Source organism: Podarcis muralis, chromosome 7, assembly GCF_964188315.1.
Source record: "Podarcis muralis chromosome 7, rPodMur119.hap1.1, whole genome shotgun sequence".
Lineage (NCBI taxonomy): Eukaryota > Metazoa > Chordata > Lepidosauria > Squamata > Lacertidae > Podarcis > Podarcis muralis.
In genome coordinates, this window is record NC_135661.1 from 53,073,617 (window position 1) to 53,098,056 (window position 24,440).

General features: G+C 45.3%; 1 protein-coding gene and 1 long non-coding RNA gene across 7 annotated transcripts in view; both read left to right on the forward strand.

Moving 5' to 3' along the window:
- LOC144328429 (uncharacterized) overlaps positions 1-24,440 on the forward strand; it is a 253,965-nt gene that overhangs the window by 130,590 nt on the left and 98,935 nt on the right. The window lies entirely within an intron of this gene.
- GNAO1 (G protein subunit alpha o1) overlaps positions 1-24,440 on the forward strand; it is a 170,798-nt gene that overhangs the window by 117,007 nt on the left and 29,351 nt on the right. For all 6 annotated transcript variants that reach the window (XM_028739517.2, XM_077931756.1, XM_077931757.1 and 3 more), the window contains exons 4-6: positions 4,285-4,445; positions 19,460-19,588; positions 20,414-20,543. In XM_028739517.2, the coding sequence (XP_028595350.1) occupies positions 4,285-4,445; positions 19,460-19,588; positions 20,414-20,543 (420 nt within the window). The remainder of the gene's footprint in view (positions 1-4,284; positions 4,446-19,459; positions 19,589-20,413; positions 20,544-24,440) is intronic.

A 24,440-nucleotide genomic window follows, 5' to 3' on the forward strand; every position in this document is an offset into this window, starting at 1 on the left:
GATGACAAGAGAAAGAAGGAATTAACATTCAAAGGTGGTAAAATGCAATATTTGAAGGCAGAATATCACGCACACAACTGTGAAGTATCCGTGTACCTCACTGGAGCTATTTAGAGAAAGTATTTTTTTTAATGCAAATTGATATAGACATGCATTTAGTCCAATGTCGTCAAAGTGAGTGCTGCACCAGAGGGAAATTTCCCAATATTTTTTTTTAACCGACTCTTCATCAATTAATTCCAAAAAGAAATCACACTTGAAAATTATCAAAGCAAAAAACAGTGACATTCTGTGGAACAGAGTTTGGGGTTTCTGCTGCATTTGCTTGAATGTCAAGGTGGCCAAGGGAGCTGGTGAGTGTCTTTCCTTTCCTTTGCACAACCGTCTCACCAGCTTTCCACATTACATTGCTTCCTCCTGGCTATCTGTACTTCAGTTAAAGCCCAGGAGAAGGCAGCATGGGGTAAGTCCTCTCCTGGGACTTTTTTTCAGATCAGGAAGCGTGGGTGGGAAGGCTGCAGAGGCCTGGAGTCATTTTTTGCTGGAAAGAAAGAAAATGTGCATCAGTCTTGGCCACCTCACAACGATAAGATAAGCTTGAAACCCCACCGACATTTTGAGAACAAGACAGAAAAATGCAAGGGGAGGAAAAGATTGAGAAACAGGAGGATGGATTTTGGCACAGCACTTGTTTAAGCACGTGTGCAAGTTGAAGGATTGAGGACAAGTCCTTAAGGACATGTTGGTTCTTAAAGAACTGATATCCTGACAGCCAGATTGCCTCCAGGACCACAAGCTTGCATATCAGCCCCTCCCAAAGCAACTCATCGCACATTTTTGCCAGCTGTGAGATGCCTTCTCCTCTCACTCTTCCCAACCATCTTCCTTGAACACTTCAGTCTGAAGCCCAGAACTTTTAGCAACTGTAGAAAGAACAGCCAACAACCTGCTGACTGATGCCCCAGACTGCCTACATGGGGCCAGCATAAACATGTGTGGCAGGCTATTACAAGTGAAGGACTCCTTGAGGTACACCAAGGCTGCAGACAGCATTGTTAACATGAGTCAACAACGTGATGCGGCCGCAAAAAAGCTAATTCTATTCTAGGCTGCATCAACAGAAGTTTAGTGCCCAGATCAAGGGAAGTAATATAGCTGTGGACCATTTTGCACATGTCTAATTGATGCACAACCGCCAGCGTGTGGGTCCTTTTGGACCTGGAAAAGGGCAGAACAAGGTTGGAATGGAGGCAGGGTGGGCTTGTGCATCACAAAATTGTCACTGCCTGCAGTACTGCTCTATTCTGCATTGGTCAGACCCCACCTAGAATACTGTGTCCAGTTCTGGGCACCACAATTTAAGGATATTGACAAGCTGCAACATGCTTAAAGGAGGACAACTAAGATGACAGAGGGTCTGGAAACCAAGCCTTATGAGGAACAGCTGAGGAAGTTGGGTATGTTTAGACTGAAGAAGGAGAGAGTGAGAGGTGATATGATAGCCATCTTCAAATATCTAAAGGATTGTCACATGGGGATGGAGCAAGCTTGTTTTCTGCTGCTTCGGAGGGGAGGACCCAAACCAGAGGATTCAAATTACAATAAAGAGAGGTTTTCACTTTGACAGTGAAAGAAACTCCCTCAGAAGGTGGTGGACTCTCCTTCCTTGGAGATTTTCAAGTAGATGGCCACCTGTCAGGAATTCTTTAGTTGTGATTCCTGCATTGCAAAGAGTTGGGCTAAATGGCCCTTGGAGTCCCTTCGAACTCTGCAGTTCTGTGATTCTGTTTTGCTTATAGAGACCTGCTAGCATTCAAGCGTGACCTGCGACAAAATGTTGCAGTGTATCCTCACTTCCTAAGAAGAGTGCTCCTGGTTTCCAGCCAGCCAGCTACGTGCTCCTCCAAGCAGTTGCCTTTCTGTTTGCATATCAACTCTCCGTTTTCCAGTTCTCTTTTCCGACTGACACTGGGCATTCAAGCATGCTTAATCTTCATTAGCTTGTTAGGGGGTTAGTGTGTGTGTGTGTGTGTGTGTGTGTGTGTGTGTGTGTGTGTTGGGGGCGGGGAGTGTCTGTCCAAAAGTTAAAGAGGAACTGATAGGAGGAGGCACTTGAAAGGAGTGGAGAAGATTGCCAGCAAAGTTAAGGGGAGACTATAATGAAGGAGTTGAATCAGGGGTCAGCAAACTTTTTCAGCAGGGGGCCAGTCCACTGTCCCTCGGACCTTGTGGGGGGCTGGACTATATTCTGAAGGGGGGGGAAATGAATGAATTCCTATGCCCCACAAATAACCCAGAGGTGCATTTTAAATAAAAGCACACATTCTACTCAAGTAAAAACACCAGGCAGGCCCCACAAATAACCCAGAGGTGCATTTTAAATAAAAAGACACATTCTACTCATGTAAAAACACGCTGATTTCTGGACCATCCACAGGCCAGATTGAGAAGGCGATTGGGCTGGATTCGGCCCCCGGGCCTTAGTTTGCCTACCCATGAGTTGAATCTTCATCCGGTTAAAAGCCATACAGTTCTCTTCCTGGCTGCAAAGTTGTTTTGTAAGGCTCTCTTTTTTTAAAAAAATAATAAGTTAATTTATTGTGTATATCTCTTTTGCTTACGTGTTAAAATTCTATTTTAAAAATGACATCATTTTGAAAAGCTATACAGCATCTAGCGCAGCTCATTACAATTGTTACAACAAACAGAAAAATCATTAAGCAGACCTCTTCAACCCTCAACAAGTGATCTGGGGCAGGGAGAGTTTGGGAATCACCGGACTAGAGTATAGGTAGGCAGCCTATCTGGCTCAACCAGGCTCTCCCCAGACCTGCATTGCTGCTCTGCAATGGCTCATCCTCCTTTTAAGTCATTGTATGGGGAAAGCTTTGGCAAGCAAGACACAGGCTGTGGGGCCTTACATTGCCAACTCCTGACCACAGGATCATTGTCATCAATTGCCATCGTATTTTCCTTGGCATGCAGTTTCCCCAAATTATAGTAGCGCCGCAATAAATTACACCGTGTCACTGCTTGGCTTGAGAGGCATGTGCACCCAACCCATTGCTGGCGAACAAGCACCTGCCCCTTCCAACAGTGTGTTTCTGCAGTTTGAAGAAAACAAATTGATGCATTCTAGCAAACAGCTTCCTCAGCAGAGCTACAGCACTGTGTGGAGGTCTTGCCAGAAAAGGAAAAGCTGCAGTCATGCTTCAAAGGTAGAAAACAGAAGAAGGAAGATGGGGGGAGGAGAGAGAGAGAGAGAGAGAGAGAGAGAGAGAGAGAATGAATATTCTGATTATGTATATTAGCAACCAGATATCTGGTGGATAAGAAAAGTTAATGTAGAGAACTTCCAAATTGTTGCTATTTGGGGGTAAGATTCAATTGCATACATGCAAATTTAGTTTGCACCATTATAGTTGATTGGAGGTCTTGCACCGCAAACCTGCTTGCCCTGCAAAATCAGACTTCTTGCAATAAGGAAAGTGGTGGGGAAACACAGTGGGGAGTGGGGAATAATGTTTGCTACATTGACTAATCTCCCTGCAAGCAAATCAGGATGAGTCCTCAGTAAATGGGTGATTGGTTGTTATAGTATTATTATTCCAGAGTTTAAGTATGCATACAACAGGCACTATCAATTCCTCCTTTGTTCTCCTGGCAGAGGTGAAGCAACATAATGCTCATCGATAATGCTGTCCACATTAAGGGAACAACCTTATTTGGGCTGCAGTTGACACCACCATCATCACCATCAATTGTGAAACGTCAGCAAATTTGCATGTATTTCCTTACTTGGTCCAATGTATCCCACATCTGTAGGGCTTGGGTAGAAGGGCACAGAGTTATGCAGGGCACTGATGCTACCCTGAAACCTCAGAAGTTCTCTCTAGACTCCCCAGGCTATTTTAAAATCTCACAAGGCATTGCTCACACACCCTTCTGTGCCTATTTTTATATCCTTAAGGACTAGAAACTTCATTTCTAATGCAAAACAACAAGTGTGAAATTCTGTACTTGCTTCCAAATTCACAATTAGTGGGTCACCAGAGTCTCACATGAGTATCAGTGGGAAATGAGCGGAGTGACAAAAGCTGGTGGTCATTCTTCAGATAATGAGTGCCTTTCTAACTACATGAAACTAAAACAAATGAGTTTTGTAGGAAAAATGAATGGTTTAAGAAATTGAATGTTTTTCCACCTTTTGCATACTTCCTTCCTGTGGATTCTTCAACACTGTGCAAATATGACATGTCCCGCTTCTTCTCTCTTTTTCTCCAGGCTGATGCAAAGATGGTTTGTGACGTTGTCAGTCGGATGGAGGACACAGAGCCCTTCTCTCCAGAACTCCTTTCAGCAATGATGAGACTTTGGGCAGACTCTGGCCTCCAAGAATGCTTCAACCGGTCCCGAGAATATCAGCTCAACGACTCTGCTCAGTAGTGAGTATCCCATAGGTCCCATAGGTCTCAAGGAGAGGCTATAGCTTTTCACAAGCTTTGCACCCATTTTAAGGCATTTTCACTTAAAGAGTTCGGAACAGCAGGACTGTTGGAAGCAGCAACTTCCAGCAGTAGCCCATGAAGGGGGCAGAGCAGCAGCAGTGCCTTCCCAGTGGAAAAAGTGCTGCCGTTCTCTGGGGCAGCAATAGGGTGGGGCGGAACAGTGATAAGTTCAGGAGAGGTTAGTTGTGGCTCTGCAGGCACATGCCTGTGGTGAGGTCAGGAGAGCTCTGAGTTGGCCGTGGTGAGTTGGCCAACCCGGAGTTCCTCTGACTTTGCCACTGCCTTGTCCCATCCCCATCTTGGTGAGCACAGGACTGCCACACGATCACCATCCCAGCTCATGGGCCATTGCTGGTAACTTCTGCCCAAGAATCTCAGCTGGCCTGTGTGGACCATACCTGTCTAGATGGACCAGTGATGTCCCTTATCATCTTACCCATAAGTGGCTGGGAGGCAGTGCTTTTTTTCTAGAGGTACTCAAGGGTACACAGTACTGGCACCTTCCCCGCCAAAAGTGTGTCAGTTAGTGTAACAACTTCATGATGAGTACCAACATCATTTTTTCTATATATAAAAAAAAAGCACTGCCAGGAGACTTGGTGAGGCAGTTGTTTCAGGTGGCAGCCTGGGAACAGCTGGTTGGGGCAGCAGACCCAGGGAGTGCAGGAGCATCCCACTCACTGCCTTCTGTTCTTTTCCGGACCCCCATCACTGTTCCTTGCTCCGCTCCAGACTCCCTTTTTCTACCCCACTGCTTTAGCATGCCAGGGCTTCTCCAGGGTGCTCCAGTTGCCTCTGGAAAAGGAAGAGGAAGAGGAGGTGGGAGGGCGGCAGTTTCTGTTCTGCCTCCAGCTGCAAAATGCCCTAGGCTGGCCCTGCTGGGAAGAGTACGATGCCTCATGGCATACGAGATGGGAACTCGTTTCAGACTTCAAGCTCTCACTTGGCAAAGATGCTTTTGCACATTGGAAGTAGCAACCAGCGTGGTGTCTAAAAAATTAATTTTATCCTATATTTTGCTGAGCAGAGCTGGCGTGCGCTTTTGCTGGCAACTGCAACTCCATCAGATGTAACTTTGTGAAAGTGCCACAGAATAAAGTGTGAGATCCTGTCCATTTAGGTATCAGTAATCATAATTTGGCACAGCTGTACACGAAAAAAGGGGAGGAGAGATTCAGGAGTTTGGCCAGTGATACAATACGTTACCCACAGGTAACAGCAGCAGCGGCACAACAGCAAATGATTGGATTTGTTAAGCGCTTTGTTAGGAGAAGGGAATGCAGCTCAGAGGCAGAGCAAGTGATTTGCACGCAGAAGGTCCCAGGTTCAATCCCTTACCTCTCTGCATAGGGCCAAGAAAGGCCCCTTTTTGAAATCCTGCAGGAATGCTCAGCACAGACCCATTCCCCGCTTGTGCAATGCTCTCCCCAGGGAGGCTCGCCTGGCACCTTCGTTACATATTTTTAGGCGGCTGGCAAAAACATTTCTCTTCTCCCAAGTTTTGGGCAAATTAAACAATCTTTTGAACCATTTAAACTGGGGGGTTTTGTCTTCGTTTGTTACTATGGTGTATATTTTTGTGATTTTATATTGTAAACCGCCCTGTGATCATCGGATGAAGGGCAGCATGGAAATTAAATAAGTAAATATTCAGTGACCTTTAAAAGGGGCTGCAATAGTCCATGGAAGGGAAGGCTATCAAAGGTAGGTTGCCTCCTTATACACATCACCAAAAAAGGGGGGGAGGGGAATCAACAAAAAGCAGACACAGTTTTGCATATGCAATTTTGTATGCATAGATGGCAATTTAGAAAAAGCTTAATTTAAAAAGAACTGCAATTCCTTTCACCAACGGTAGGGAATTTCTGGCCCACCCCACAGTGAGCCATCGCCAGGCTGACCTCACGAGGAAGCTACTTCTTGTTATTTCCAGCCCTTGCCAAATCTATGAATTTATGAGTTTGCTCCAATTCTGACCCTTCACTGAACGTAGGTCTGCACCACATGCCACATCTCAGAGATCTGGGGTGCTGTGAGAAGGGGCATCTCCTGGTGATCTCAAAGTCCAGCCAGGTGTGTGGTCCAGATACCTTGAAGACCACCTCCCTGAGGTATATCAAGACGTTGACTTCCAACTTCAAGGGTCTTTGGCAGGGGGAGGTCAGATCGGTAGGATGGGTAAGTCCTTTGACTGCCTTCTTCCTACTTAGATCAGAGATGCTATAGATAGTGAGAGAACATATACATATGGTTTTGTTCATTGGCAGCATCTGGAAGAAGATGCATTCATGGACAGCCATCTCTCTTTATCATCACTGGCCACAGACACTCCCCATAAGAGCACATGCACCTTCCTCTGCCAGAGACTGAATGGATAATCAATACACATAAAGCCTACCTTATTTGTTAAAGTTGTCTCCATCGGCACTCACGTAAGCTCTGCAGTGAACATGGCTACCAGCCCTTCCTTTGCAAACTATTCTCTGTTCTCTTTGGGGAGGATTTGGGGCTGCCAATTTTGGGAGAAGCATGGGGAACACAAGGCCCAAATGCAAACCTCCAGGCCTCTTTCCCCCTCACCAGCAGTGTTGCATTGCACCCTTCTTCTTTTTTGCGCTGTCTTAATGTGATTTTGAACTCTGATCCTGCTTGGATCATGGATGGTGGATAGCGAGAGGTGGGCGAGTGTGTCTAGAAACTAGCCTACTGTGCACAGGTACAATTCACATTCTTGGTTCTCCGTGCTTTTGCCCCAGCCAACCCATCTCTGGCCTGTGTCCCTCAGAAGGTTGCCAAGTATGGCTGAAAAGGGGTCTCTGTTCCTGTTTTGGGAGTTATTGAGACAGGCAGGAATCTGCCCGAGTGGGAAGCCTGTGGCCGTCCAGATGTTGTTGAACTACATACAGTCTTGCCATACGTCAAGAAAATTCCTGACATGTCCTTGTTTTCAGGTGTAAAAATGGCGTCAGGGTTGAATTTTCCCAAAGCAGCAAATTTTGCCAAAGTGGCAAAATGTCAGGGGAAACCTGGATATATGGCAATATGATGGAAAAAGCAGCCGGAAGCTCAACAACTTTGGTGGTTTCCTTTAAAAAGCTCAACAATTTTGGGGTTTTCCTAATAATAATAATAATAATTTATTATTTATTATTTATACCCCTCCCATCTGGCTGAGTTTCTGCAGCCACTCTGGGCGGCTTCCAATCGAGTGTTAAAAACAATACAGCATCAAATATTAAAAACTTCCCTAAACAGGGCTGCCTTCAGATGTCTTTTAAAGAGAAGATAGCTGCTTATTTCCTTCACATCCACAGGGCGGGGGCCACTACCGAGAAGGCCCTCTGTCTGGTTCCCGGTAACCTCACTTCTCGTAATGAGGGAACCGCCAGAAGGCCCTCGGAGCTGGACCTCAGTGTCCGGGCAGAACGATGGGGGTGGAGACGCTCCTTCAGGTATATAGGACCAAGGCCATTTAGGGCTTTAAAGGTCAGCACCAACACTTTGAATTGTGCTCGGAAACATACTGGGAGCCAATGCAGATCTCTCAGGACCAGTGTTATGTGGTCCCGGCGGCCACTCCCAGTCACCAGTCTAGTTGCCGCATTCTGGATTAATTGCAGTTTCCGGGTCACCTTCAAAGGTAGCCCCACGTAGAGCGCATTACAGTAGTCCAAGCAGGAGATAACTAGAGCATGCACCACTCTGGCAAGACAGTCCTAAATAATGCTCAACAACTTTGCAGGTGTCAGGAATTTTGCTTTTTGAAGTATGGCAACGCTACACGCAGGGCGATGCCATAGAGCCCTCCTTGCTCACAATTCAATGCTTACAGATGAGCCTGGCATTCTGACCTCCCTTCCTGCACTCCTGCAGACATATCATCCCTGATCCTGCCATCCTCAAGCCTCTGAGACTCCATCATTTGTATGCAGTCCTCAGTGCTCCAAAGCGGCATTTACAGAAGCGTTGGCTGTGCCAGGCCTGCTGGACAAGCCTATTCTCTTTTTCCCTTTACAACCTGGGAATACCCAATGAGGCTGTTGTCCTTGCCCCTCTTTGCTCCTTCCCTCTCTCTGGCTCTCATTCACAGAGGCCCATTAAAGCATTTTATTCAGCAGAGACCAGCTAACAAGCGCAAGTCTGCCATAAAGGAAACAAATGCCATTTTCAGATAGTTGGTTGCTAGGGGAGTTTGTTCCTGCTAGGCAAAGGAAGATGGGAACTGTAAAAAATAAAAATGGAAAAAAGTCAACTAAAGTGGAGAGCAAAGGCACAGGGAAGGCTGGATAAGGAGTAGAGCTGGGATAAATTCAGTTCAGTGTGCATTTAAAGGCGAATCTATCAAATTCATGCTTTCCGAAACATATGCAAACCAAAATGCAGCCATCCATTGAAATTCACACTTCTCTAAATGCTGAAATGCAGTTTTCCAGCCATGTCACGTGTACAAAATGGCATATTTTATTTACTGCACATATATATATATATGCAGTATATATTTGTCCTTCTCTCATAGTTTGTCTGTTGGCTTAGCCAACTCTGCATAGTTCATCAGTTTTTCTTCCATTGTTCTTTTGATGGTATTTCTTCCATCTTCCAGTATTGTGCAATCAAGATTCTTGCCGCTGTTGTAGCATACATAAATAATATCCATTTTTCTTTTGGTAGCTCTTGATTTGAAATACCTAACGAAAAGGATTCAGGATGTTTAACAAAATTCATTTTAAACATTTTTTTCAATTCATTGTATATCATTTCCCAATAATTGTTAATGCATTTGCATTCCCACCACATATGATAAAATGTTCCTTCCTTTTCCTTACATCTGCAACATCTGTTATTTTCTTTCCTAAACATCTTTGCCTTTTTCACTAGTGTGATATACCATCTATAGATCATTTCCATGAAATTCTGTGAATTTTATATCAATTTTCCACAGTTTTCCCCAACTTTCAAATTGAATATTGTGAAATACACAATCATTTATTTACTGCATTTCAATCCCACCTTTTCCCTCAGGGAGCTCAAGGTTTCCCCCATCCTCCTCATGTAATCCCCACAACACCCCTGTGAGGTAGGCTGGACTGAGAGGCAGTGGCTGAGCCAGAGGCCACTCAGTGAGCTACATGGCCAAGTGGGGATTGGAGCCCTGGTCTTCCAGGTCCTAGTCCAACACTAGCCACTAAGCCACATTGGCGCTATAAAAGGATATATATGCAAATGATCTGGTTCAGGGGTTCTCAAGCTAATCTTCAGATGCAGATGTGGGCACAGAACAGGGCTGATGGCTGTCAATATGGCTACAAGGCAGTCTTATCCAATAATTAGAGATGGGGGAAATTTGATTCATTTTTCATATAAAGGCAAACCTACATATTTGCACATTCGGAAAGAATATGTGAACTGAAATTAGATTTGCACTCCTGAGTTTTGCAGTGCACTTCTGCAGCCAAGTTACGTGTAGAAAAATGTGTATACAAAAGCGTGCATAAAATACATACCGGTATATTCGTGAAAATAGCATAGAAAAATAGGTTCTATGAGGGGAAGTTGCTTGCAAAAGTGTGCGTGTTAGGCAAGTTTGTAACGCAAAAATTTGTGTATATGAGGAGAATTTCATAGAGGAGGATTTTGGTTTTTTAAAAAAAATTAAATCACAAACTGTTACGGAAATGTGGGGAACTGAAATTAAGAAACAGAGGGAAACAGATACTGATGGTTTCCCCCCCTTCCCTACTTTCTGAGGGAGAGAGGATTTAGACAGGTAGGGAGACATGAGTGTTTATTTTATCTGTATGTCCCATTAATAACTGCTGGTCGCACCCTGTCACAGTGGCTTCTTCCTTCAACAGGGTCTTTTTTCCCTGGTCTGCTTGCTTTGTTTCTGCATATACACAGTGTGGATGCTTGAGGAGTGTTTACAGCCTGTGTTTTTAAGTGAACTAAGCATTGAACTTCCCAGGCAACAGATTCGAACACTGTTACCCACTGTTACTCCTCCTAATTTTACAGTACTGTTCTTGAGTCACCAAAAGGCCTGCCCTGCATCTAAAAATGTGTATTTCAGAATGTGTACAAAAATGTGCATTCAGGGTAAAATGCACACAAGCATGTGGATATAATGCAAATTTTCGTGCAGTTAAAAAAAAACTGGCATGGAAACAGAACAGAGCAGCTTTTGAATGAACTTATGCAAAACTGAAGTGGACTAGGAATAGGCTGGTCTGTTCATCCCATACACAGAGAGCCCCCTAGAGGCTTGACATGGAACAACACCATGGCTTCACTGAGAACATGGAGGCTTGACTAGGGTTGCCATATTCCCAAAAGTTGTTTAGGTTGTTTGAGACTTTGGGGGGGACATCTCTCCCCCCCCAAAAAAACCACATTCATTTGGGGGGCTTTTCTTAGCCTAACTTGCCATACGTCTGGATTTTCTCAGACATTTTGCCGATTCAGCAAAAATCCACCCGGACGCCATTTTTTTGAGCGGTTCCCGGAAGGCTTGACTCTGGGTTCAGATCAGAGCACACTGTTATTATCTCATTTTTTAAAAGAGGGAAAATGATGTATCTTGTTAGACTTGCGAAAGATGTGTAAGACTGCAATTCTAACCCCATTTACTAGGGTGTAAGCCCCATTGAATTCAGTAGAACTTACTTATGAGTAGACATGGTTAGGATTGCACAATGACACACTTTATATCCTTACTTTAGTTAGTTAGGCTGCTGTTCAACCCCACTTTCCTGGGAGTAAGCCCCATTGAATTCAGTTGGACTTACTGAGTAGAAATGGTAAGGATTACACTTTTAGTTACTTATTTCTGCTGCACTCTTAGTGTTTATGGCATTATCACTATACATGGTTGAAAAAGAAAAAGGAAAAAGAACTTTCCCATGGGGTCCAAAGGATGGGGAAAGGGTCCCTCTCTATTCACCGCTCTTTCTGCACTCTTTGTCATCTCCAACTCTCCAGTTATTCACAGCTTCTTCAAAAGCAATCAAATTGTCTCTTGCTTTCATATAAACCACTTTCAGAGCTCTGTCTGAAAAGCAACCTATGAATATCCTTAGATAAATAAATGTTATGCTTTCTCTGTCCACGGAGTTCCAGCATCAGTAAAACAGTTTCATATATAAAACAATTTAAAACAATAAGAATAGTTTCAGGTCCAATAGAAGTATAGGTCTTTAGTAGATGCCAAAAAGATGGTAAAGACAGTGCCTGTCAGATACGCAACGGAAAAGGCAGGCAGGTTCCACCTATTTTTATTTTTATTTTTCAAATAAGAAAATGGCGGAGGGGTACAAGGTCACACTTCTGGCCACTCTGCCCCTGCTTGTCTGTCAACAGAGAGACAAGCTGCCATTCTGATGGTGAGCGCTGTATGTTTGCATATAAAGTACTGCACAGACAGCCTTCAGCTTTGAACTGGACTGAAGCCAGGAATTAATTCATGCAGGCCACTAGCTTGCAAGAAGTCATCCTATCCTGGCACAAAGTCAGGCCCGCCCAGAGCTGGCTGGTGGCATACACCAGACCGTACCCCAGTGAGATCTTGCGTGCTTAACCTTTCCAGTGAACCAGGATAAAACAGTAGCTGAGAAAGAGAGAATCGTTGACAGTGGGCCTCTCCAGCTGGCTGGGTGACCCGGAGGGAGGAATGGAGGTTGAGATATTGCAAGGTTGGCCAAAGTTCTTAAGCTTAAAAAGATGGCAGTGTAATCTAGGAGCTGGAGTATTGCACTCAGTCTGGGGGAAGGCAAGCGCTCGTGAATCTCAACTAGGCCACAAAGCTCCTGCAAGCGCCTAGCCTAATCTACCTGTCACAGGTTGTTGTGAAGGTGAAGATGAGGGGGGAGAGGGTGGAATGACAATAGTATGAGCAGCAAAGCTAGAAGGCCCCAGTTTAAAGCTCATCTCAGTCACAGCCTAACGTACTCTTGGACTGGGGGGTGTTATACTGGTCTACTTTAAGATCATCAGAAGAGCCCTTCTGGATCTGGTCAAAGACCATCTGGTCCTGTGTCTTTTTTTCACAATGGCTACCCAGGTACAGTGGTACCTCGGGCTAAGTACTTAATTCGTTCCGGAGGTCCGTTCTTAACCTGAAATAATAATAATAATAATAATAATTTATTATTTGTACCCCGCCCATCTGGCTGGGTTTCCCCAGCCACTCTGGGCGGCTTCCAACAAAGATAAAAAATACACTAAAATGTCACATATTAAAAACTTCCCTGAACAGGGCTGCCTTCAGATGTCTTCTGAATGTCAGGTAGTTGTTTATTGCTTTGACATCTGATGGGAGGGCGTTCCACAGGACGGGCGCCACTACCGAGAAGGCCCTCTGCCTGGTTCCCTGTAACTTGACCTCTCGTAGTGAGGGAACCGCCAGAAGGCCCTCGGAGCTGGACCTCAGTGTCCGGGCAGAACGATGGGGGTGGAGACGCTCCTTCAGATATACTGGACCAAGGCCGTTTAGGGCTTTAAAGGTCAGCACCAACACTTTGAATTGTGCTCGGAAACTTACTGGGAGCCAATGTAGGTCTTTCAAGACCGGTGTTATATGGTCTCGGCGGCCGCACCCAGTCACCAGTCTAGCTGCCGCATTCTGGATTAGTTGTAGTTTCCGGGTCACCTTCAAAGGTAGCCCCACGTAGAGCGCATTGCAGTAGTCCAAGCGGGAGATAACCAGAGCATGTACCACTCTGGCGAGACAGTCCGCAGGCAGATAGGGTCTCAGCCTACGTACCAGATGGAGCTGGTAAACAGCTGCCCTGGATACAGATTTGACCTGTGCCTCCATGGACAGCTGTGAGTCCAAAATGACTCCCAGGCTGCGCACCTGGTCCTTCAGGGGCACAGTTACCCCATTCAGGACCAGGGAATCCTCCACACCTGCCCGCCTCCTGTCCCCCAAAAACAGTACTTCTGTCTTGTCGGGATTCAACCTCAATCTGTTAGCCGCCATCCATCCTCCAATCGCCTCCAGGCACTCACACAGGACCTTCACCGCCTTCACTGGTTCTGATTTAAAAGAGAGGTAGAGCTGGGTATCATCCGCATACTGATGAACACCCAGCCCAAACCTCCTGATGATCTCTCCCAGTGGCTGCATGTAAATGTTGAAAAGCATGGGGGAGAGGACAGAGCCCTGAGGCACCCCACAAGTGAGGGCCCAGGGGTCTGAACACTCATCCCCCACCACCACTTTCTGAACACGGCCCAGGAGGAAGGAGCGGAACCATTGTATGACAGTGCCCCCAGCTCCCAGCCCCTCAAGACGGTTCAGAAGGATGTTATGGTCGATGGTATCAAACGCCGCTGAGAGATCCAGCAGAACTAGGAAACAGCTCTCACCTTTGTCCCTAGCCCGCCGGAGATCATCAACCAGTGCGACCAAGGCAGTTTCAGTCCCATGATGAGGCCTGAATCCCGACTGGAAGGGATCCAAATGGTCCGCTTCTTCCAGGCGTGCCTGGAGTTGTTCAGCAACCACTCGCTCAATCACCTTGCCCAAGAATGGAAGATTTGAGACTGGGCGATAATTGGCCATCGTGGCCGCATCTAAAGATGGTTTTTTAAGAAGAGGTTTAATAACCGCCTCTTTCAGCGGGTCTGGGAAGGCTCCCTCACGGAGGGAAGCATTCACCACCCCACGAAGCCCATCGCCCAGTCCTTCCCGGCTAGCTTTTATAAGCCAGGATGGGCAAGGATCCAGGAGGCAGGTGGTTGGCTTCACTCGTCCAAGCAGCCTGTCCACATCCTCGGAGGTAACAGGTTGGAATTGATCCCACACAACTTGACTAGACAGGACTCTAGCACTCTCCCGCCCTGGCTCTGCTCCCACGGTGGAGTCTACTTCTTCCCAAATCTGAGCGATTTTATCTGCAAAAAACTTTGCAAAATCGTTGCAGGAGATCATGTGGCCCATACTGGGCCCAGATGTCGCAGGTGGTTCCGCTAAATTGTGAACCACCTGAAAAAGTCTCCTGCTGCTGTTTTCTGCAGATGCAATAGAGGCGGCGAAGAAGGTCTTCTTCGCCGTCGCTATCGCCACTTGGTAGGCTCGACGTTGAGCTCTAACCTGAAGCACCACTTTAGATAATGGAGCCTCCTGCTGCCGCCGCGCCGCCGGAGCACAATTTCTGTTCTCATCCTGAAGCAAAGTTCTTAACCTGAGGTACTATTTCTGGGTTAGCAGAGTCTGTAACCTGAAGCATATGTAACCTGAAGCGTATGTAACCTGAAGCGTATGTAACCTGAGGTACCACTGTACTCTAATGGGAAGCTCACAAGCAGGACTTGAGTGGCACAGCAACTCCTCCCTGAGTTGTCGTAAGTAAATGCCTATTCAGGCTCCTCAAAACCCACAGCCTCTTTCGCTTCATGATGCTCATTCCTCTCCATGGCTAACGAAAACCAAAATAAATGATGCAAAGGAAGCAAAATTATGCACATCAGATCAATTTCCACAATGGTTTCACAGCTCAGAGAATTCAGCTTTTCCTGGCCCACAATTTGGATTTCTTGGGAGCGGAGCTTTCGTTGTCCTTTTAGAGTTGAGTACATTTTGCCTTTCAGTTTTTTGAAGGGATGCTGAGTCAGAGCAATGCTTTTAGCTTAGCGTGCTGCCTCTCTTGACTGCAGCCAGTCAGATAGCCCTGGAGAAGCTCAGAAGCTGAGAAAGATGGTAACATTCCAGTAGGTATAGTGGCAAATTCAGATGTGCAAATTCATGACAGTCATAGTCAGGGCCCTTTCTAAGATTGTGCAATAATCTTATACAATAAAAGTGTTTAGGAATCATAGAATTGTAGAGTTGGGACCCTAAGGGTCATCTAGGATGTATTGCAATGATCAGTGCAGATCTCCATATGTTGTCTTTCAGCTAGTTACTGTTTTCTGTGCACATACGTGGGCAATTGATTTTGAGGGTTCCAGTATCTTCTTTTGGAGTGACCTAAGTTGTTTTCATTGAAATGTCATGGTATATAATGGAACCTGCACACCAGTCTCTTGAAACTGAAGCACCGGGTGTTTTTGATGCTTGTAAATGCTTAGCTTTAGAGCAAACAGAACAACAACTCTTCATTGTTCTTCCCCAGCACCTACTGAATAGTGACTCTAAGAGCCATTCCTCCATGACTGACTCAACTGCTTTCATTCCAGTCAGTGCAAAGGGTGAGGAGACTTCCTCTCAGTGGCTAAGAAGCTCACTTTTCATGCTGTGGCTGGGTAGCTCTAGGATGTTGGAGACATGGACCCTGCTTAAGAAATAGTAATGGGTCCCCTCAACCTGGACCACTATACCTCTGTACCCATAGGAGTCTGTGTGCACTTGAAGGTTGGGGTAGTGGTGATTGTGGGCACTGCAGCCAAGAACTTTTTCTCCTTATAACAGAATTCAAGACCATCCAATAAGCTCAATGGTGGAAGATTCAGGACACACAAAAGAAAGCACTTGTTCATTCTGAGCACAGTTAAGCTGTGGAACTCGCTCTAACAAGATGTAGCAATGGCCACCAACTTGGAGGGTGCTAAAAGAGGATTAGACAGGTTCGTGGGGGATAAGACTGGCACACTAGCTGTATTCTGCTTCCACTGCTGGACACAGCATGCCTCTGAATATCAATTTCTGGGAATCGCAAGTGGGGAAACTGCTGCTGCCCTCAGGTCCCGCTTGGGAGCTTCCCAGAGGCATCACTGTGAGAGCAGAAGGCTGAACTAGATGGGGTTTTGGTCTGAACCAGCAGCAGGGCTCTTCCTATGTTCTTAAGTGCACGGTTGGCAGACTGAACTCTTACGAGCCCACACTGCAGATGTTCCCCTGTGGTAATAGCAGGTCTGCATCATTCGACTGTATCAACTTCAATTTTCATCTGAGGCAGCCGCTGAGATGCTCATTAGGATAAAATCCTCCCAGTTGTCTCGTACAACATGCATTTGGTTCATCACTTTCAAAAGCTTACATATTCTCAAGGTGCAAGCAGCTCAGTACGGTTCTAATATAGTTCATTGGTATGGCCCATATATCAGTGTTGCCCAAGGACCAGCCTCCGCCTTGAGGATTAGCTAGGGAGCGAAGAATGGCTGTCACAATGTCACCTCAATTGGATAAAGGACAAGATTCTGTAATGTGAGAACATAATCTCTTTACTGTCCTTTTTTTTTTTTTTTTTTTTGTCTGGGCATTTCCTCAGTCGGTTTGGGAGAGCAGTAGGGATGAACTGTGCTGCTTTGTATGCAGAAGGTTCTGGGTTCTGTATGAAAAATGACAACAATAATTTTATTGTTTGTATCCCACGTATCTAACTGGGTTGCCCCAGCCACTCTGGGTGGCTTCAAACACGAAACCCTGGGGAGCTGCTAACAGTCATTGTAGACACTGCAGTCAGGGCCCTGCGCTCCCGGGCTGGCTGGAAAAGGCCTGAAAGGCAGGGAACAGGTCTTCCAGGACTCCCAGCCAAGATGTAATACAGTTGCAGGAACTCTTCTGTCCCAAACTAGCCTATACTTTTTTGGGCGAGGGGTGGTTTGGATGAATATTCTGCCTTCTTAATGGCTCAGGGCCCCAACAACTGCCCCAATGTGACAGTCAAATGAGCCAGATGCCAACAGCTACTTAACAGAACTGTCATCTTCAGCAGGGCTAATATGTTCAAAAGCCATTCTGTAATTGAAAAAAATTAGTTACATGCAATGCAGTCTACCTGAGGCAGTGGCGTAGCGTGGGTTGTCAGCACCCGGGGCAAGGCAAGTAATTTGCGCCCCCTAACCCGTGGATTTGCGCCCCCTAACCCGTGGATTTGCGCCCCCTAACCTGTGGATTTGCCCTAACCCCAGATGTTGCGCCCGGTGCGGCCGGCCCCCCCCCTGCACCCCCCACGCTACGCCACTGACCTGAGGTCACATGCAAATAATAAGGAGACATATGATCATGCCAGTGGTTATGACTCTTCCCTGCTGATGATATATGAAATTCTATGAGAATCCTTGTTGCCCTGGGCATGTACCCTCAAGCCACAGTCATCTCTGGAAAATAGGTGTTTGCTGGTGAGTCTACTATGTCCTTTGCCACACCGGCTTTGCTGGCTAGGGCTGGGAGTAGTCCAAAACATCTGGAGGGCACCAGGCTATCACAAGCTGGCAAAGTGCTTCAGAAACGCATGTTGGCCAGAGATGATGTTGGTGAGAAGAAATGCACGTGTTCATTTATCAGTGGTGCCTCTACCACACCACTTTCAACTCACTTAAATAATGTCTCTGTGCAGCCTAAAAAAATGGAAAGGGGAAAATCTTTCTGCTAGGCTGAATGCTAACATGTGAAGATGTCCAGAAGGGCATTTCCTGATATGGTTTCCTGCTTTTTTTCCTATAGCTCAGCCACTCTCTTTCCTACTGTGCCCCAAGAGATGTAATTTTGCCTTCAGCAGCAAACTGCAATAGAGCTTTCCGCTTGTTCACCCCGCTAATGACTGACTCATAAAATGGTACTCTGTTGCAATACAAAACATTTAAGAAGATAAGATCAATACATTCAGGCGATGCATATGGGTTGAGGACTTGTATCAGAAGCATCCCCGCTTGGTTTCAGAGTCACTCTGTATTTCCAGTTCAGCTTATTATTCAGGACCAAATTAGATCTGTTAAAAACAAAGCTCTTTTTTCCCTTTCTCACAGAAGTGGATCAAATTTGCAGGCATAATAGCCCTCCAGTGGATTAAGCTGTACAATCTGTAGGCAGATATAATCATGGGGTTTTGTGCAGGGCAGCTTTAAAGTTTGATTTTTAAAACAGAAAAGAAAGGAAATCTATTTTATTTTCTGCCAGACTTTGATGCAATTTACAGGTATGATCACCCTTTCCCCTCTGAGGGCACAAAGCCTGCAAAATTTCAGAATTATAGCTGCAGCTGTTCTCCAGACTGCCACAGGAATGTGGCCCTCCAGGCCTTCCTATCTGGCCCTTGAAGCTCTTTCCAGACCAAACCCCCCATTGGCACTGCTTCATGTCCTAAGAGTTCTTGCCTGGCTGCAATGCATCCTTGAATTCTGATAATGCCTCTTACTTGTCTGGACAAAATATGGGGGATATATGAGCATGTGTAGTAACTAGCCCACGGTTCAAAGGTAAAATTGACATCCATTGCTCCACCCACTTTTGCCTCTGGCCCTCCCCACCACTGGCATGTGGCCCTCAGAAAGGAATGCAGCCCTTGAACTGAAAAAGGTTTTCCTTCCATACTTTACCACTTGGGGATTGGCACCATAGAAATCATAGGAGCAAGGTAGAGAAGGGAACATATATCCCAGGAAAGACTGGAATGGGGAAATGTTGGAGGGCGGACTTCAAACCTCCATCATAGACTTGGGGGGGGGGGATTCATCCACTTTCCCCTGGAAGCAAGAGATCTCTGTTGACTTGAATAGAGGAAGCGGTGGCAGTGGATAAAAAATGGCATAGACCTACATGTCCATTGAAAATCTCTGAACAACTGCATAAGTAATGTATAACATGCAGGGCTTTTTTCAGCTGGAACTCATGGAAACTCAGTTCTGGCACTTCTCAGGTGGGTGCCATTCTAAGAGAATGAGTTCTGGCATCTCTTTTTCTAGAAAAATAGCACTCACTGCTTATTTCTTTCATTCATTCATTTTCTATACCACACTACATCCGAGGATCACTGGACAATTTACAATATAAAACCAAAAAAGGATGTAATATAGTAACAAACAAAAACAATAACACACCCCTTCTCCCACACAGTATATTTATATGTGGTTTAATTCTGTTCTTTGTTGTTTAAATAACTTCTGACTTTTAGAAGTATGTTTTCCCAAAGAGAATTTTCTCTCCTTAAGCATCAATGAAAAACATTACAGTGTATTTTATTCTTATAACTCATATATCCTTATGCTTTTCCTTAATGTTTTCCACTTTACAGCTACCTAGACAGCTTAGATCGAATCGGAGGTGCTGACTACCAGCCTACAGAGCAAGACATCCTTCGAACCAGGGTCAAAACAACTGGCATTGTAGAAACCCATTTCACGTTCAAAAACCTCCACTTCCGGTTAGTGTGATGTGAAAATGCAAACAGATTATCATGACTATGCAACTTTCAGCTGTGTGGGATTACAATCTTTCTGCTCAAGCCAGACAACAACCCCAACCCTCGCATTTCATAACCGTGCAACATAGGACAGAGCAGAAATTGACAAAGAAAATTCCAACCTGAATTAACAAACGGGGGCTCATGCTATAAATGTGTAATATGACAACGTCATGAAACTTTATTTATTTATACACGTTCTTTGTAGCTTCCTGTCTAAAGACACTGAAAAGGAATGGACAATGGAACATGAGGTAGAAACATGCCAAGCAATAGCATCAAAGAACTCTGAAACCATCAAGATTTAAACAGCAAATGAAATTAAACAGCAGCACTAACCTTCACACACAAAAAGTTCCAAAATCAAAATGACTAAGGGCAAGTCCAGGTGGGGTGTTTATTGACACAAAAGTTGGTTGTTAGCCCGCACTTTCTAGTATCATTCTCCTGTCACTTTTCTACTGCTAAGAAATCTGAAAAGAAAATGTGCTGGGAGATGGCACTGATGTGTGTGTAATGACCACTAGCTGGCAATGACTGGGGAGCTTGAGGCCCAGGAGCTGAATGCAGCCTCCAAGCCTCTCTACCTGTTCCTTAGAACTCTCTGGAGGCCACACCCATTTCCTTAGGTTGATCTATAAAAAACAACAACAACTCCCCTGTAATTTCCACCATCAATTCTAGTCCTGTGCTCTGGCGCAGCAGAGAACCATGCTTGGTCTTGTGGGACTAGCCATGCAATTCTTTGGATGCTGGGCATAATGAAGGGTTGTGTTTCTTCCTCAGGCTGTTTGATGTTGGAGGTCAGAGGTCAGAACGTAAGAAATGGATCCACTGTTTTGAGGATGTCACAGCAATCATTTTCTGTGTCGCGCTGAGCGGATATGACCAAGTACTCCATGAAGATGAAACTACGGTGAGTATTCTCTGGGCGGAAGAGTTCCCTGAGATAGCCTTGCTTTTCTACTTACTTCATTTGTTCCAAGGTCATCTCACAAACCGTCCTCAGTTCTGAGACCAAAAGGATCTAACAGATATACTTTATTACTCACATGTCTTCCTTTGACTCTTAAATGCTATGGAGACCCCATTCTACCACCAACAGCTGGATTTAAGTCTTCCATTCCGCAGGATGGCGTTAGCACAGGTAACTTGCACGCTTTCACCTGGTCCAGAATTTGACCACAAAATCTGTTCCCCTTTCTCTTTGGCTATCCCAAGCTAAGTGCCCCTGGTGCAGAAGGGTCTCCCTTTGAAACAAAAGCTCTTCGGGAACCCTAAAGAGTGGTTATTCTTGATTACTGTTCTGCCCACAGAGAGCTTGCGAAACAGAAGAGGGGGTGGATATGGGTTCCTGACCCAGAGTGCTTATAGCATGACAACAAACCAGAAGAGAGTTAGAAAAGGACAGGCCAAAAAAATGGAGGCTGAATGTGGGCAAGTGACATTTTTACCCAGAAGTTCTGATGATGCCTGTTCTTTGGTTATTGTGTGGATTCATGCAATCACTTTTCCACTTTAAAAACAAATGTCAAGGCAGGACCAGGGCTAGGTGCACATGAGCAAAAGGGGTGTTCCCAATAGGTTGAAGAGGAGGCTGAGAAGTTGTTCATTTGTTGGTTTGCTATGCATTTGGCAAGAGATCATATTTCATGATTGCTCATGAGGAACAAGCTTTTGTCTATGTCTGGAATTGTGTCCCGTGCGCAAGAGATGTTTTCTTGGGTCTTTTTGGTGCCAAATCAGGAAATAGAAAATAAAAGGTAGAGAGAAAGCTTATCTCTGAAGCAGTGAAAACTCTTATTTTGTCTGATGGTTGCAAGAATTTTACAGCAGTGTTTCAAAATGCTTAAAAGAGGAAAACTATACTGTAAATGGAGAGCACAGGGGTAGAGGGGCAGCCCTAGCAGAGGTTTAGCTCCCATGAGAAGACACTAAGCAAAGAATGTATCAAAAATATATGTAATGCGATTGCAGCTTTGTAGTCTTGACCTTAAATGTATATTACTTGCCGTGTTTGAGTGTTATGTCTGAACTAAGGATAGGGGAGAATTTTGATTCAGTTCACATTTAAAAGCAAACATACCAAATGCACACTTTCTGAAACAATATGCAAACCAAAACAAAGCTGTCCTTCAAAATTTGCAGTATTCCAAATTTTGCAATATGGTTCTTCATCCATAAATGTACAGTCATACCTTGGAACTCAAACGCCTTGGCTCCCAAACAAATCACCTCCCGAACAATCGAAACCCAGAAGTGAGTGTTCTGGTTTTGGAACGGTTTTCAGAAGCCGAACGTCCAGTGTGGCTTCCGCAGCTTCCGATTGGCTGCAGGACGCTACTGCAGCCAACTGGAAGCCACACCTTGGTTTTCGAACGGTTCCGGGAGTCGAACGGACTCCCGGAACACATTCTGTTTGAGAACCAAGGTACAACTGTATATGTTAGGATAAACTGTATATATAATCATATATTAGTGGGCATAACATGCAGAAGTGCATTCTATGTGGGGGAATAGCTTTTGCCGCTGAGCTATGGCCTTCCTTCACACCCTCTTGCTAAACTGGGGGAAGTCTCCTGTGGGAACAGGGGTGATAGATGTGGGGCTTGAGTGTTTAGCCCACAGTCCTCTTTCTGCATTCACAGCAAATGCCTGAAGAGGACCATGGGAGATTTAAAAACAAGTGATCAGTGCTGCTTTTGTACAAGTTGACTTCAACCCCAGCTTCTAGCAGAATTGGAATCAAGGTTCTGCCACCTCTTTAGAATCTGGGGAAGATCAGAGGGCAGAAGTTTTATTCTCTTAAAAGTAATCTGGGGGTTTTTTTAATGGTTTGAAGCCATTCAAAATGAATACATCAGGAAAAAGAGGAGGGAATGAATTGCCTAGTGATGCTTGCAGAAAAGGTTAGCTCATCATGTGCTCAGCTGGCAAAGATAGCAAGGAGTCCTTCTGTGATTCAGCTCTTCCTCCACACTACTTCACGGTTGCTGCTACATTCATAAGCATTTTAGAAGAGGCATTGTTCCCGCATTCGCCTTGCATTTTTTATCCCCTTTGAACTACAGCTCACTTGAACTATAAATAAGTATGGAATACAGAAAGTGAAAATAGACATATGGATTCGCAGGTGGGAGAGTGCTCTTACCCTCTTGTTTTTCTTGTGGGCTTCCAGTGAAGATAGCCGGTTGGCCGCTGCGAGAACAGGATGCTGATTTGGTCAAGATCCAGGGATCCTCTGATGTTCTTATTCTTGCAGACACACACAACTGCAGGAGGAGGGATAGAACTGTGCTTCTGATTGGAAGTATATTCCACATAAACTATCCCAGGCACTGTGGCAGGGCCACCTCTAGGGAAGTGCAAGGCCTGGAGCAAATCAGACTCATGACCCACCCACCTTACCACTGTAGGATGTGTCCTCCAATGCTGCCCCCACTCTTATTCCTCCTCTTCCTCCTCTGCTTTTAAAGGGATATACAGGTCCAGATGGAACGCTGCTACCTGCAATGTTACCTTCTGGCCATCTTCAGTGCTAAAGAGGAGCAGAGATCAAGCTACCACCACGTTAGCACAGAGGGTAATTAGCCTGGTCCCTCTGCTCAGTTTCCATGTTCAAGACATATTGAGCATTACTAGTGCCCATTGGTGTGGCAGTAGGGAGGGAAGGTAGCACTAGGTGGATCCAGAACCAAAGACAGGCAGAGCCAACAAATTCTACTTGTGCCCCTCTCCTCCTCCCTGCTGAGTTCTACCAGGGCAACACCAAGATTAAGGAGGAGGAGGATGTTGACAGGCAGTTCCATTGGTTGCAAATAGGAAGGCTGGCTGAGGGTAGAATGATGGTGCTGGGGCCATGCCCCATTCACTCTCATGGGCCAGTCTCCACTGCTTACAACAATCTGCTCTGAGAATCCTCTTATCTTCATCTCTGAACTGCATCATGCACTTTCACTGCGAGCAGGATTTGTACCGTTGCAAGGACCTGCGAATGATTTCCCCGGTAGTGGTTTCTGTGCGTGCTTGTCTTTTGTCCAATCTGCATTCGAGTAACTAAGCTGCATGGGGGACCATGGCGTTGTTCTTTCTTTACCTGTCAGCTGGTGTCTTTGCGGCCTTCCTTAGCTATAAGAAATAGGTGTCTCAAACGGTATCAAAACAGGATGCGGGCCCTTGGGTGGCGCACTCTATAATCAATCTTGCTGAATGGCGTGTTTGAAATACTGGGCGGGGGGAGCTCTCTCAGCCCCTACCGGTCATATGCAGGCAGTGTGATTGCAGTACAAGTTGCTTATATTTAATAATCTGTACTCACACCTCTGTTTTAACCTCTTCTGATTCTTTTTCTAATTCTAATATGGCAGCAAAACTAAAACAACAGTAAGTATTGTTACCATTGCAGGAATGTTATGGTTTCCAACTGGAACAAAAATGAAGGTGCTTCTAATGTCATTGTAGACTTGACATTCATGACTTTGCCGAATGGTGGGGAACAAGGAGCATGGACCCATCAATGACTTATGAACTCTACCTTAAAGATGCCTGCTCTTGGTCCACACTAAGATACCGTCATGAATACAACACAAATATTTCTTCTCTGAGGGGTGGCAATTCCAACATATTATAAGTATATTGTGCTTTACCATCTTCAACTCTCTTCTTTCCTCCATTTAACAGGATCAGTTGAAATAACCATTTTAAGGTGTTTTCCCCCCCAATACTTGTTTTGAAACCTGGCAAAGGGCGTCAACATCTCTAATAGACTTGTAATGTATTTTTGCTTATGTAGAATATACATTCTTGGTACAGC